This window comes from Podarcis melisellensis, assembly GCF_964234715.1.
Source record: "Podarcis melisellensis genome assembly, chromosome: 3".
In the NCBI taxonomy this organism is placed as follows: domain Eukaryota; kingdom Metazoa; phylum Chordata; class Lepidosauria; order Squamata; family Lacertidae; genus Podarcis; species Podarcis melisellensis.
In genome coordinates this window covers 76,214,352-76,229,965 of record NC_138530.1, presented here as the reverse complement: position 1 = coordinate 76,229,965, position 15,614 = coordinate 76,214,352, and the positions used below count along the sequence as shown (strand labels likewise).

The window sequence follows — 15,614 nt, the reverse complement described above, 5'->3', positions numbered from 1 at the left end:
CCCCCTGCAATGCAGGAATCTCGGTAGGGAGCAGAGAAAGTGTATCTTAAAGTTGGGTAATCAGGCTGAAGAAGTAGGTTCTAAAATGTATCTGCAGGCCATCAAAGCTCTATTGTGCCATTGCAGTCAAGAAGGTTTTGAAATATCCTGAAAACCCCTGCCTCAAAGAAAAAAGCAGGATCTGTGGGTGGAAACAGATTGCCACATGTGAAGAGCCCTTGCTGGTTGCAGCCCTGAGCATACAAAGAGTGCCAAATCTGGAAAGGAAACTTAGCAGGGAAGATGTGGCACAGGGTGTGAAATATTGGGAACAGTAATGGTTTTGACAGGACTGGTTCTCTCAATCTCTGAACCACAGCTAAGAGAGCAAAGGTCTCCTGTGGACATGCAGACTTCCTCTTTTCTATCTCCTGTACCCCACCTTCCTCATCTCTTTTTCAGTTAACTGTGATTAGCATAACATCTGAAACAATGTTAATGATAATGATGGGATTGTGCAAAGCCAAGTTAAAGATAACCATGGGTTAGTATTAAAGCACATGACTTGACTAGGATTAGAAGAGAGGGGGGCATTTTTAGTAGGAAAGAAATAGGGAAAGGCAGTTTGGGAACCCAAATGGTGCTTCTAATCTGGGGTGGGGAGGTTGCCCTATTTAAAACAGTGAAAATCTGGACAGAAAAGTTGTTTGCTTAGCTTTTTGGGCAAAATTGCAAACAACAACAACAACACAACCCTGTGTTTGAACTATTTTTTTTTTGTGGGGGGTGGCAAAAACAGCACTGCAACACGGGCAGATTTCCCCAGAATTTTTTCTCCATTTTTGCCCAGACACTGCTGCCGACTGCAGTATTTTGGATATGTCTGGACCTATGGCAACCCTAGGGGTGGGCAGCTTTTCAGTGGTGCCCCCCTTTCCCTAGAGTGGCCCACTCGATGTCTATAATGACATCTTGTCAGCATTGGGCCATGGTCTTTCTGTCTACCCAGGCCTTTTAACGTATTTTAATATTTTTAATCCTATGTTGAATTGGGCTAATGTTTCTTTATCTCATTGGATGTTTCGTTTTATAATTTGATCCAAGCTGTGTGCTTCCTAGAAGATTTGGTTAATAGGTGATGCATACATTATTGTTGTATTATTTATCAATGACATGATAGATCTCCTAGGAATTTATCTGCCTAAATACCAGTTGAAATGAATGGAAGATACCCAAGAACACTTGAGATATTTGCACAAATCCTAATTATGTCAATGAAGTTTGTAGAGGAGCTTCATGGTCTCTTTTTGCCGCAGAAAGTATGCCTACCTGTGTGGATATTATGCTGCAATAGATGTGAGTTTGCAATTAAGCCTCTGCAGGGTTAATACAGCTATGGTGTGGCAAATGATATAAAATGCTGGAAATTGTAGTGATTTTGAAAGGGACTGGTTTTCTTATATATATGTTGATCTGCCAAATCTAAGGTGTAGATAGTGTTTGATTATATAGTCAAATAAAAATCTGGCATTTAATATAGGATGAACGTTGGTTTGCCAAGTGCGCTCGGTCTTTCTCTCAGCATGTGTTTGTGTATATTTGGGGGAGGAGGTTAATCTCTGTAGATAGGATTTTATATATGGTTTCCACATAATTTTAGTATATTACCTATTATTAGTCAGTATCTATTGTCATAAAATGCAACCAGTTAAAGATAAAACTATCTCTTTATTGCTGTTCAGATACGTATACAAACTCTGTACCTCTAGCTGGTAGTTTGCAGTATATACACTTTTTGATATTTTAAATTGAATTATCGTTTCATCTTGGAACTGATGAAGGGAGGGGCAAAATCACCTTCAGTACATCATGTTTGCGTATAGGAAGGGCTGCTGGTATATGGATGGAAAATCACGTAATACCTTGATTTATAATTATTCAGTAATCCAAAAACAAAGCAGGTGGAGTAACAACTGGGTATGATGCCTTGGATATTAATGGCTTGGCTGAGCGATGGAATTTCTAAAGCTGTATACACTTTTTCCTGTCTTAATTATGCATTCATTAGAAGCTTTTATACCCAACAGAATAAAGTAAATATTTTTTGATCTCTGTAGTGTGCTCCCAGATTGTAGATTTGCACAGCAGGGTCTTGATAATCTGAATAAATTGTATTTCCCTAAGGAGTTTATCTTTCAAATAAGGTCATAAAGAAATGCAGTCTCTCCCCTTAGTTCTCCTTGTGTTTTTCTTTTCTTTTTATAGCACAGCACACAGGAACAGAGGTATATTGTACTCTGCTGTGTACTTGGTTGTGATTAACTCTCATTTATCAGCCTCTTACTTACACACATCCTTTTGGTGGCACATGCAGTGCTTTTCTTAAACGTATAAAGAAAAACAAGTGATATGAAATAATATTAAAATAGAATGTTGACGAGTATTTTCCTATACACTGTAGTTGGTGTCTCTTTCGGCATACGTAATGTGTATATGTTGAGAGCCATAGGTACAGTATAATTTGCAGCGCTGTGAGCCATACAAATTCACGGGACTCATATATATCATTTATTAGGGGTGTGGGCACTTTGAAAAATATCCTGCAAGCTCTCTTGTAGAAGTTCTGCTAATCTGATGCAATAAGATTTTTTAAGTGCACACTCACGGTTTAAACCTTTCTGCAACCCAGTCCTTTTTACATTTACTTTTTAAAGTAAACCCCCCTGAATTTAGTTGCATTTTTTTATTGGCTTGTAGGTTGGACTAGATGAAGTATCTTCCAACTTTAAGATATGTTCCCAGTGTAAGTGTTCAGAGGGTTCAGAGCCGTGTGCAGAAGTTCCTATGATATTTTCAGTAAGGCTTCTAGAATACAGATGATTGAATTAATTTTAAAACAAAGTTTGAAAAGAATTGACACGCATTCACAAGCTATGAGAGCATTTTCATGAAGCAAAACACCAAAGTATTTTGCTTCGCTTCTTTACATTTATACTCCACCTTTCCATTAAAAAAAATGCCTAAGGCAATTATCAGTGAAATTCAGAACAACTCCTCTCCGAATTAATTCATAAACAAGCAACCAATATCACAATAAAATAAAGAGGAGTAGTTAAAAATGGCAGCCAGTTTAAAATGTTATTAAATTATGTACGCTCGGTCACATTTTAACCAAGCAGGCTAATCACTGCATGAATAAATAGTAATAAAAAGCATGTGGGAAAAGCTCCTTCTGATCATGTAAGTATTTTGAACCAGTGCTGGTAGTGGGGAACTTTGATTTCCTCCCTTCCCCTGCAACCTCAAGTATCACCTTCCATATTGCTCTATATTCTGAGCAGAATTGCACTCAGAGGATGCTCTTCCTGGCAGGACCAAAGTCTGGATCCAGTCACTAAATTAAGAAACAGGGCATAATCCAATTGATAAATATTGTAACCTTCACTTATTTTTATATGGTATAGGCATACACTTTCCAGTTTGAAATGAGTAGGGTTAAGCATGCTTTGGCTGGGTTGTGCCATTTGAACGTGCATCAGTAGAGCAACATTTAGTATTGGCATTCTCCTCCTTAGTTTAATGTGCCCCATTTTCTTACAAAGGTACCCAATAGCAAAGGTACCCAATAGCAGCCTGCAGGAAACCTGGCTACCATTGGTGACTTAGAATTGATGATTGGCAGTGGGCCTATAAATTATCTGCCTGACCCACGAGAGAGATCTGGGTGTCTGGTAGGCTAGTGCAACACTTGAGGACAAGTTGAAGGAAACTGCTCTCACCTGAGTTCTCTGTAGTATCACAAACCTATATGAGATTATGGGAGTAACAAAACAGGAAACAGGGATGGGGAAGCCAACCAGTGATTGTCAACATTATTCATTAGTGTGTACCTCTGAATTTTCAGGCAAGCACAAAAGTTGAATAGAGCTATGCTGATGGTATACATTATATAGAACAATAAATAAATAGTTTGATGGTCCAGACTTTCACATGTGTATGTTGACATTCATTGGACTTTAATGCAACATATATAATCATAAAATGGTAAAGCATTTGAAAGTGAAATTGCTATCACAAGCTGTGGTCAGTTCTGGATTGCTCCTAACAACTATAACTGCATTTCTGAACTGAATTACTTTTTAGTAGATGTCTTAAAAAATACTACTGTTCCTATAACATTTTTGTTTTGAAATGCATTCCAAGGCAGCATTTTAGATTGCTATGTTTCAGATAACTGCCTTAATATATTTTTAGGGGGGTGGGTACCAAAAGAAGATAAAAAGTTCAACTCCTGTAGACAATTCCTGTACTTTTGTCATGTCATTATGCTTCCAAAGCCCTATCGCTGATTGGAAGGTAGGTTATCTGATCAGTAATATACATCTCACAATCTCAGCATGACATTTTTTGGCAGGGAGCTTCATCAGCTGGGTAGCAGTGTATCACAGTGTATAATTTTAAGCTGAAGAAGTGATTGGTATTACAATGGAGTGAATTTTGTTGGAGGAGGCTGATATACTTAGCTTCCTTGGCTGTGGAATTCAGAACTAAAGTTCTTGTATCCTGAGTGGGCAAGGACTCAGTGCTGTTTAAAATAATAATGTGGGACAAAGTTTGAGATCCTTAAAAGCTCCATATTCAAGTTGTTTATCAGACTGACCATATGTATAAGAGAGGTAGCTGATAGCTGCAGCCCAGTGGTTAAAACAGTGGTTAAAAGGCAGGACTACAACTCCCATCATCCCTTGCTAGCTAGGGATGGTGGGAGTTGTAGTCCAACAACACCCGGGGGCCCAAGTTTGAGAAACACTGAGTGAAAGCATAGGTTATAGAGAAGTGAGTGTGGAACAGTGAACTTGGGAGGCATGGGTTCAGATGTCTACACAGCCTGTCACTGTACTGTGGCCTGATTTTCTTACAGGGTTACTGCAAGAATAAAATGTGATAACAGTATATAATGCCAGTATAGAAAATATGGGGAGTGCTTGTGATAGCTAATATCAATAATTTTTCTTTTCACACTGGCCAGGATTTGAAGAGCTGCATTAGGTGAGCCCAAGGACTGGGCTCTTCCCATTTGATCTTTTAAAAACTTGGAATGGTAGATTCCAATCTGCTTTTGAAACTCTCCTGAATTTCCAGAAGCCTTGTATGGGGTGCACTGTTAAAGAAACACACATTTATTTTGAAATAAGAGAAGGGCTTCTTCATCTGAAGTTATCTCCCACACTTAAAAATAATAATATTGAGAACCACAATTATTTACTTGAATCAAATAGAAACATCAGCAAACAAATAACTCCAGCCAAAAGAAAAGATTCAGCAACTGCAATGGCATGACGGCATAATATTTTTTCTTATTATGGGTCTCATCACCATTATCTTAGTTATCCAAAGGACCTGACATCTTAAACAACATCAACCGATAATTCTCTGAACAATTGAATCCATTATTTTTCCCTCACATTTCAGCCTTGTACTTTCAGTGATGTTAGCAAGTTGATTTTCAAGTTATGACATTGGGATATTGTATCCCAAAATCTCAATAAGTGTGGGCACTCCACCAGAGATGAATATATGTGCCCTGCTGGCTATAACTTCTTCAAACCCTAGCACTAGGCCTCTCCCAAAATTGGGGACATGGTACCTAGCAGATACATTAAATCTCATCAGGGCATGATACCATATGTGGATTGTTTTTAATATATTTCCTCTGAAACAGCCATTTCATCTTCTGCATGTTCTTTCAGGGACTAGGTGGAATTTCTTCCCCTATAACTCTGTTCTAAACCACCCTAAGAAAGACCAGGTTTCCTGAGGAATCTTCTGCTAATGTAAACTCCCTCAAATCATCATCTTCACCCAAAGCCAAGGAAGGTGTGACAGCTGTTGTAGATTGCTCTCAAATTTCCCTGTTACAAAAGAAATTTGATTGATTTACACACTAGCTAATCTGTCTCTCATTTGTTCTTTTGTGAATCAGCAGATGTTGGTTTAGAAGTCCCTAAGTTGGTACTGTACCTTCCCTTTCTAGCCCCTAAAATGTCTCTTTGTCTGTAGATAAATGAATTATTTCATATGGGAACAAGGTTGGGTTTATTTGGGATTAATTTGGATTACCGTGTTTTCTTCTATATCATAAATATGCAGTGTTTGAACACATTGCCGAGTTTTTCAGTTCTGCTTGAACTTTGTTCTCCTAATTTTTCTTCTTCTTTTATTTGACCAGGAGTTAAATAGCTTTAATTACTTGGACCTATATAAACTTGCTGACCTATTTAACCTCACTTTACTGGAAAAAGCGGTGGTTGACTTCTTGGTAAAACACCTATCTGAGCTACAGAAGAACCACCCAGAAGAAGTCCTGACGCTACCATACTGCCTCATCCGAGAGGTCTTGAAGAGTGACCGACTCACGTCACTGAGCGAAGAACAAATTTGGCAGGTAAAGTGCAATGATAATTGGAAGTGTATGTTAAACTGTAGGAGGACTAGGACTGTGGACCCTTGAGCATTACAGAAAAGAAAATGATTAAGAACAAATCACGTTTTTCGTGGAAGCAACAGAGGAAAATTATTGACGCACAATCTGACTGTATACTGAGGAATTGTGACCTTGTGCAATGAAGTGCTGTTCCAGCAGAACTCATGCTTCATGACCAAACCCTGGGGTGGGGGAGAGCTGGGCAAGGATAAAGGTAAAGGTACCCCTGACCGTAAGGTCCAGTAGCAGATGACTCTGGGGTTGCATACACATCTCACTCTACAGGCCGAGGGAGCCGGTGTTTGTCTGCAGACAACTTCCGGGTCATGTGGCCAGCATGACTAAGCTGCTTCTGGTGAACCAGAGCAACGCACGGAAATGCCATTTACCTTCCTGCCGGAGCGGTACCTATTTATCTACTTGCACTTTGACGTGCTTTCTAACTGCTAGGTGGCCTATTTTGTGTAATGTGTAATGTCCTAATGCACAATCCATGTGTTCCGAAGGTGACCTCTGTTACATCCTTTGGATACCTCTTAATACATTGGGGAAGGTTGCACCCTTGGTTTTTATATCTGCAAAATATGTTAGTTTGATCTAAAAAAAAAATCATTTGGGAGATCACATTCTCTGTTTTGATGCATAATTGTGTGGTCTAAATTATTAAGATGAGAGACTGTTGTGCTGCCTTGGTGTTCAGTGTAATCTTGTTTGCAATGAGACAAAAATGCAGTGCCATCCCTGAAATGTGTTTTGCTAAGGAAGAGATGCAATATAGATATAGATGTAATGGAAGCCAGAAAATCTAGTGTAAGCATCTTAAACTACAGTAGCACATAGTATAGCTTACACCTCTTGCATTAGTGTATTATTTTCCCAATACTCGCTTATGCTTATTGGAAATTTGTTGAAGGGCAGGGTTTAAAGCAACAACTTCAATGATGATGATAAAGGGACTGGTTCATTAAATTTGTATGTCCCCATGAACTCCAGTAGTTCACAGATCCTTGGACAGCCCCACATCTTATCCCTGAGAATTGTGTGGTGTCACCAAGTTTCTGAACTGGGCTACAATGGCAATAGGCTCTTCTTGCAAGTGGGCACTTCTTACTAGGCCATTCCATAGTGCCTATGCATGAGGAGCGTTTTACAGAGTGACTTGGCAGCACCTTAGTATAACCACCTTTGCCCTTCTGAAAGGGGTGAAGGAGGGGTGAATATTCAATTTCAAACCTTTATTGGCAGACAATAGACAAAATTCTGAAAGGTTCAGTACAATAAAATCACTTGGCAAAATCTGAGTCTAACAATTAAAATTGCAAAGAGAGGATCTTTCCCCACACACAATAGACACTGGGACACATTCTTGTTTAGCAGGACATCAGAACTGGGCCAGACAGAAGTGCTACTTGTGCAAGTGTTTAGAGCAGTGGATGGGTGGTAGCCAGTGTCTTGGTGTTTTACTGTTGTTTTAGAAGGATGGAATAGTGGGTACAGGTGGCGACTATTTTGGGGAGAGGCTCCATTCCTGCCCCCTGTGTGCATTGGTGGAACATGCATAAGCCTGCTTTGCCCCTGTTTCCCCCCCTCATTTTACCCTCTTCTGGGTCCAAAAGGACTGTCACATAGGCAGTTGCACATCAGGTGAATGTGCGTAAAATGGCCGCCACTTGTATACCTTTTTTGAGCAGTGAGCATAAAATTTGTGCCTTCAGGAGAACCATTTAGCCATGTTCCAGGGTGTCTAATGCAGCCCTGTATTTTCATAAAATGTGTCTCTCTTCCTGTACTGAAGGACGACAGTAGGTGTTTTCTTTGGTGTATTTTAGGTTTCCAGAAAGGAAACCCCCATGAAAAAAAGGGTGTGTATTCTGTTCCTTTCACACTTGCAGCTAGCACTGTGTTCCTCGGTGGTTAATGTGCTGTTTTCTGAGTGGCAGCAAACTGTACACTGACCACTTTAGGTGTTATCATAATTGCCTCTCTAACGGTTACTAATGCTGTTACATAGAATATTTAAGCTATTTTACTGCTGTGGGCAAATATATATATATATATATATTTCATTCCTGGTCCTCCAGAATGAATTAAGACATACATAAATATTTGCCAATTCAAGCTTTCAGTGGGCAATAAGAAACTGTTTTTGCTTTATCTTAGTAAATAAGTAATTCCCTCATAGTCAACCCAATACAGGAAAATCAAATCAGGCCTGCTCTGTTGCCTCAAGTGTAGTTAAGTTCATCATTTTTGCTAAGGTTATACTGGTAATGCAATATACCATGGAAGAATCTAATATTCTGCCCAGGGTGAAGATTGGGTATGCCAGAGGATTAGTGTCAGGGTGCTTTATAGAAGTGAAACTTGATATACAGGCTGGAGACAGAGCTACAGAATCTCATTAAATTGCTGAATTGTTCATTACTGAGCACTCTCCCTTTAATAAAGTGCTCATTGACTTTGACAAATCCCCATCCCGTGTCTTAAAAGACAACAACAGTGCAGGAGGTGCCAGGAAAGGAAGAGGAAATTGGCCCAAATGATTGGGGGGGGGGAGTATGTATTAGGGAAGCTTATGAGGAATAGTACTCTTTGGTTACTATAGCACGTTAATCGGTGTGACATTGGCAATGCCATATGTAGCCATGTTGTGTATGCACATGCATGCATGCACAGGAATAACTCTGATTTAGTATTCCACCCCAAGGCATCATCCCCTGGCTGAGCTTCCAATAAGCATCGGCCAAAATTTTAATGGTGTATCTCCTCCTTTCTTTTCCCAAGGGCAGGACCCCTGGAGTGGATGGCAATATTGTCTAGGCATAAAGAATTCCTCCACTGTGTCACTGAAGCGATGACTCACCGCCAATGTAGATTCAGGTTTAGGTAGTTAGACGAAAAATACATATCTGACTTTTAGAACACTGTTGAGGTCTGACTACGCATAGAAGTTATCTCAACTAAGCACTGAGCTGCAAGGAAAAGTCTTTCAGTATATAGTTCTGTATTTTCTTGTTTGCTGTGAAATATGCACCTCTAGTAATAGTGAGGGTGATGAGGAGAGATGTTGATGATAATAAGCAAGTTTGAAAAGTTTTAAGTTTTTTAAAACCAAAATGCCCTATGTGCATTTAACTAAATGAGAAGACTGAATGCATTTTATTGATTATATTTCATTTGCTTTCGATAAGAACGTTAAGGCCATTTTCTCCTTATTATCGCAGTCCATAGCAACCATGGGCAAAGGTCACCCTGTTGTGACTCTGGCCTGTGTTAAGCCTGGAGTCTTGGAGTGGGAACCATTTTGGGTGGGTGGGTGTGGATCCTTATTCCTTTCTCCACTATGCTCTACTGCCAGTATTTAAGACCACATGCAATTGTTCTGATTCACAGGCTCAAAGGAGGGCTAGTGTGAGTGGTTTAATGCAGGGATACAATAGAAGGATGCCCAGAATGCCAGAGGGATCAGTTCTGGTGCTTTCTTAGAATAAAATGTAGACTTACAAACCAACCTGCAGAGCCTTGCTGCCTTTACAGACTCTGGACTGACACCGAAACAGCAAGCGTTTGTCATGACTTGTCTGCACCCAGGAAAACATTTATGCATTAGTTATACATCAGTTTGGCCAGGGCCTCCCATTAGTCCACTTGCTGGCAGTTATCTTACAGCCAGATAGCTCGCCTCGCTAGGCCAATAACCATGCATCCTACGCCCACAGATAGGCATAGCATCAAAGCAGGGCAATTAGCATTGGTTACTGATGTTAGCCTTTTATAAGTCCTAACCTGGTCCTTATGTATTTCTTTTAAGGACCATCTTTGCCCATAGTAACCTGTCAGTCTTAAAATAGGCATCAAAAGCCCTGGTCTCTGGTCCTGTGGATGGATGCACTAGATTCCAGGGACAAGGGCCTTCAAGGCAGCGAGACTGCACTTAGGAGTTCTCTAATCATTTCTAGGATGCTGTTGAAGACCTGCTTTAAAAAATAATTCTGGAAGGCACTTTATGTCCCCCTCCCGATATATTAATGATAGGCAACTTATGTTCATTTCATTGTTGACCTATTTTTTTATAGTGTGAGTTATTTGTGTGTGCGAATGTGATATAAATAACTCTAAATAAAAAAAAATATTAAAACTAACCACAAAGGAAGGATATCCAAATTCACTGATTTTTGTGAAAGATTTTTCTTTTCTTCCTTTTTAAGCAGGCTTTGAGGTCTTGCTGTAGATTCTTATATGAAAATCATTTTTCAAAATCTGAAACGACTACTTACCATTACCACTTGTGTGGGGAGGTAGGTCATCACAGCTCTGAGCTTCATTGAGAAGGAAGTGATATATAAACAATAAAATAATAATGGTAATGATTATGATGAATCACTGCGGGCACATCAGTTTGACTCTTTCTGGTCATGTGACGATCATTTAGTTCCACATCAGCGTGGTGGCATTTGACATACTGCCATTGATGCAGCCGTAAGAGACAGGGCTGTCGCGAAGAATTATTTGTCTATAGTACAAGTTCAACCCCCTCCCTTATTGAGTTGCATCTGTAAGATTTCTAATCTACCCAGAAGTCGACACAAGTTTCTTGTTCTGTCCATATATTTACAATTTCAGACTTTTCTCCCTTTCCAAAGATCTCTCTCTCTCTCTGTGAAGAAGTGAGGGGGAAACAAGGCATATAGTTTAGTAAGGAAAAAGTGAAACTAATATGTGAAGAAGTAATTAGGAGAATCTGACTGTTGTAGCAGTGCTGGAGACTAGGAGAAGAATTGTGAAATCTAGCTATGTTAGAGACGGCTTGTCAACTTGAAAGCCACTCTGAAAGTGGATATATATGGGAGAAAACTCTGGCAACATTAACTGTAGATAACAGATAGCAAGTATGTGTGTGTAGTTAGGCTTTCCACTTTGAGGCTCATGTAATACAAAGCATTTTGTTGTGAACTTGGGCTCTAATAGAGAAGGGAGGATGCAGCCTAAGGGAGGAAAAACACATTTATGTCAGTCGGAAAGTTCTACAAAACAGCCTTGGTAATCATCTATCTGCCAAGACCTTAAGGAAAAGAAGAACCCAAATTGGCTGCTGCAACCTGCTGATCAGGAAATGCATGAATGTTCATGCAGCTACCATTACTGGCTCTAATCTCCTGCGGTGCTGAGCTGTAGTCCCTGCCTTGGCAGTTCATAATGTGCTCTGACTGTACATCTGAAATCGGATGTCTGATTATATAGTTATTGAAATGGAATAGAGAAGAAGAAAAGGGTAGTTTTATTGATAATGTTTTGTATCATGACCTTTCTCCAAGGATGCAATTTTAGCCGCACAACAAGCCTGTGAGGGAGGTCAGGCTGAGAAACAGCGACTTGCCAAAGACTGCCCAATGACCATTCATAGCTGAGTAGTTTGAACAGGTATTCACATCCAAACACAGCCAAAACACGCTGGACATAATAATCATTAAAAAGCAAAACAAAACTGGCCCTTGCAGAGCCTGATAACCTGTGTAGAAAAAAACTCAAAAGCCACAAATCAGAATTTATGGAGCTAAGGGAATGAAGTGACTAAGAAAAGTGGACGATGGCAGTCTGAGAAATTGGGTCCATGTGCAGGTCTTTCATCTGCTCTGATGGCTGTGTCTGGTTTCTCTGGACCCAAAGCTCAGGAATTGATAATCTGTCGCTGGAGAGTTTATCTGCCCTTTTGATGTTGCAAGTTACTCACCTGTATTAGTATTTATTTAGTGATTTCCTCTGCCACACTCTCACCCTGTAAAATAAATACTTGAAACATATAGTTAACATTAACATTTTGTCCCTTAACCACAGATTCCAGAGGCAACTAATAAATATAAGATATCGACATAAAATTACAACAATAAGCGACAAAGTGCAGCAACCAACAAATTGCAGTTCAAAACTAGCCAATGGTATCAAGCTATTTCTAAAGCTGAAGAAGTAAGCAGCACGTTGTGTTTCCTTGTGAAGCTCATCAAGGAGGAGTCCAGTGGATGGACCAGAGGAGGGCAGTGGTATGCGGTGAAATTTTTCATAAGGGAACAGTTAGGGCCAGAGGTGCCAGCTTGTGAGGGCAATGTCATGCATGTGACATTGTGACATGCTGACATCATGCACATGAGCATCGCGCCTCCCTCCCTAAGCCAGTCAGAAGCTTTCTGGGCTTCTGCGAAGGAGGTGCCAGGGCTCTGACAGGATGCTGGAGCTTTCTGCCTCCTTCCAAAAACTGGATAGACTTTGGGAATATGGCAGGATGGATCTTGGACCCAACAGAACCCCGCACCTCCCTCCCTAAGCCAGTCAGAAGCTTCCCTGGCTTTGGGAAGGAGGCACCAGGGGAACATTTAGGGGACCAGCCTAGTCCCCTTAGTCCAATGACCGCATGCCACTGGAGAAGGGAATAATAAACACCAAACTCCAGAAGTTGAGAGTACTCTGAGCAGGGTCTTGGAAGAACATCTGAATAGAGGCATGCAGGCAGCCTCATAGAAACACATAGCTCATCAAAGTAGACAGCCTGTGAAATGAAACAAGAAACCATCTGTTGAATGCTTCTGCTACAGATGACAAACTGCATGCGTCCTAGCAATCACAGGCAGCTTTTGCAGGAGCTGAGTGTCTCATTTATTTCAATGGAGGCATGAAATCCATGAGTGAATGTAACCTGAAAAGGATATCACAATTAGCACTTCGCTTGGTTTTTTAAAAAATGTTTTATTTGCTTACCCTCCCACTTTTCCCCCAGCAGCTGCACTTCATGCTGTACCAGAGCCTACTTCTGAATTTCCCCCTGAAATTTCACAGGTAACTTTTTAAGGGCAGATAATAGGGTCACAAAGAGTCGGACACAACTAAACAACAATAGGAAAGAAATAATAATGGATACAGCAGTTACTTTTAACTCTGCAGTTGCATTCTGCTGTGTCTCTCTAAAGCATAGACTCTCAACAACACAAGGTATGAACTTAAAATTTGAATTTTTCATATTGCATCCTCAAAAATGACAGCACCAATAAAGTCAGCAGATTGCTCCATGATCCAATTTCTGTTGTGTTGCTCCCAAACAGAATCTGATATTGTTTTAAAAATACTAGCAAAAAGTGGGAATATTTGTTAAAATACAGTGGTACCTTGGGTTACATACGCTTCAGGTTACAGACTCCGCTAACCCAGAAATATTACCTCGGTTTAAGAACTTTGCTTCAGGATGAGAAGAGAAATCGCACGGCAGGAGGCCCCATTAGCTAAAGTGGTGCTTCAGGTTAAGAACAGTTTCAGGTTAAGAACAGAACTCCAGAACGAATTAAGTTCTTAACCCGAGGTACCACTGTCTGTATTGTTGCTTACCTCGTGTGTTCAAATTTTATACCGGTTAAAAATCACAGTCTGCTCTAAGCTTGAGGAATGTTGGGTTGCTTGACATGCAGATAGGTTTGAGATGAATGTCCCTCATGATTGGTGTAGTGGCTGCTGATGTGGCAAAGACACCACTGTTTGCCTTGGAAGAAGCCCCTAGTCAGTTCTCTTCCATGTTCTCTTCCAGCTGCAGGTTCCCCAAATAGTTTCTGTTGATATAGGCAGGAGAAGCACCATCAGAAATTTGATCTTAAGGAAGCAAACTGGTTCGGAAAGAGACAGTGAAAAGACAGACATAAGTGACATACGTGCGGAAACATTACAGATTTTGCCAAAATTATGGAAATGGTGATGGATGCTATTGAAGAGGAAGACTTCCCCTCTTACATCAGGGCACCAGTAGCTAATGGAGACTTTGCTGGGACCAACTTACACCTCTACCCAGCAATCTACAGCAGGTGGTCACTGCCAGCCATTCAAAAATTGAGTCTATGGGGATGAGAAACTGGAAAGACTGCTTCGCAAAAGATAATTTGCTATGGTGCTCTCCAGCCTTATACAGCTGCTATACCCCGTTCTGTCAGTAGTTAGAACATGTTTGATCATGGAATTGCCCTTTGCATGTCCTACAGTAATTTCCACTGGTTGCGACCCAGCTGAGCCTCTTTAAATCCCACTGGTTTCTGTAAGGGAGAGGGAAAGGCATGCTATTTACCACAGGAATTAAAAGGGCTTTAATAAAATGTTTAGATTTGTCTGGGTTGTGCCCATCTTATAATAGCTTCATTGCATTGACACTCCTGTGAGAAGTAGACGGGGTGGCATGCAGATAGGAAGCAGAATTGTTTGTATATAAAAGGACATGGAAAGGTGGGTTCACTTAATTGACTGTGTACAGAATGCGTATGAAATTATGGGATGTGAATATCTTTCAGCATCAACCTTCTTACGCTTGCCCTTCTTTGGGTAGAAATGATACAAATTAATCTCTGCTGCTAAGCCTCCTTTTGTTTTGCTGCATTGACCTGAATGCTGATATACTGTAGAGGGGTATGATTGGCCAAATATCTGATGCAGCTCAAGAACACAAAGTAAAGGGTCTTGCTGCTCACCACTTGAAATACCTACTCTGTTCAGCAGTACAAAAAGGTTTTCTTTGATTTATGTTTTTCGTGCTTTTATTTCAATAGCTGCTGGAATCTCAGGGAACCATGTGGTCGAATTATGCAGAGCTGTGCGAAAGAGTTTAGGAGTTGAGACTGTTGAGACTTGAGTGGCTTAGGTATAACTGGCATATTATGGGCCTCTTTAATGAAAAATAGTTCTGATTTGACTTGTTTTAAGGTTGTAAGCCATGCAAATAATATTTAAGCAATTTAAGCATATATATTTGTGTGCCTATATATAAAATTGCAAATTTTGGATTGGATGCAACCTAACTAAATGCTTAAATATTAGTATGTTGAACAAAATTGCTGACTTCTAATTGGGTTAAGAAATGATCTTTGCCTTGAGTTCTTCCAAAGAGGGAAAGCAGTGTAAATGTGCGTATTTAAAACTGGGTATGACAATAAATTGGTTAGGAGGAAATATTTAGAAAAGACCTTTGCCCATCAATTATTGCTGCTGTTATTCCACACACCCACACCCTCCCTCCCTACAGAAAACCCTCCTGTCACTGTGAAGGTTGTTAGCTATAATAAACTGCCCTGCTAATCAAACAGTACTGAAAGGTGAGGTCATTGCAAATCTTCAGTCATTTTGTGCCTTT

General features: G+C 40.2%; 1 protein-coding gene across 2 annotated transcripts in view; it reads left to right on the top strand.

The window, feature by feature from the left end:
* KLHL32 (kelch like family member 32) overlaps nt 1–15,614 on the top strand; it is a 66,144-nt gene that overhangs the window by 31,617 nt on the left and 18,913 nt on the right. Inside the window, exon 6 of one of the 2 annotated variants that reach the window (XM_081905084.1) lies at nt 6,209–6,424. The exons of the other annotated variant lie outside the window; for it this stretch is intronic. Coding sequence (XP_081761210.1) covers nt 6,209–6,424 — 216 coding nt within the window. The remainder of the gene's footprint in view (nt 1–6,208; nt 6,425–15,614) is intronic. 2 annotated transcript variants of the gene reach the window in all.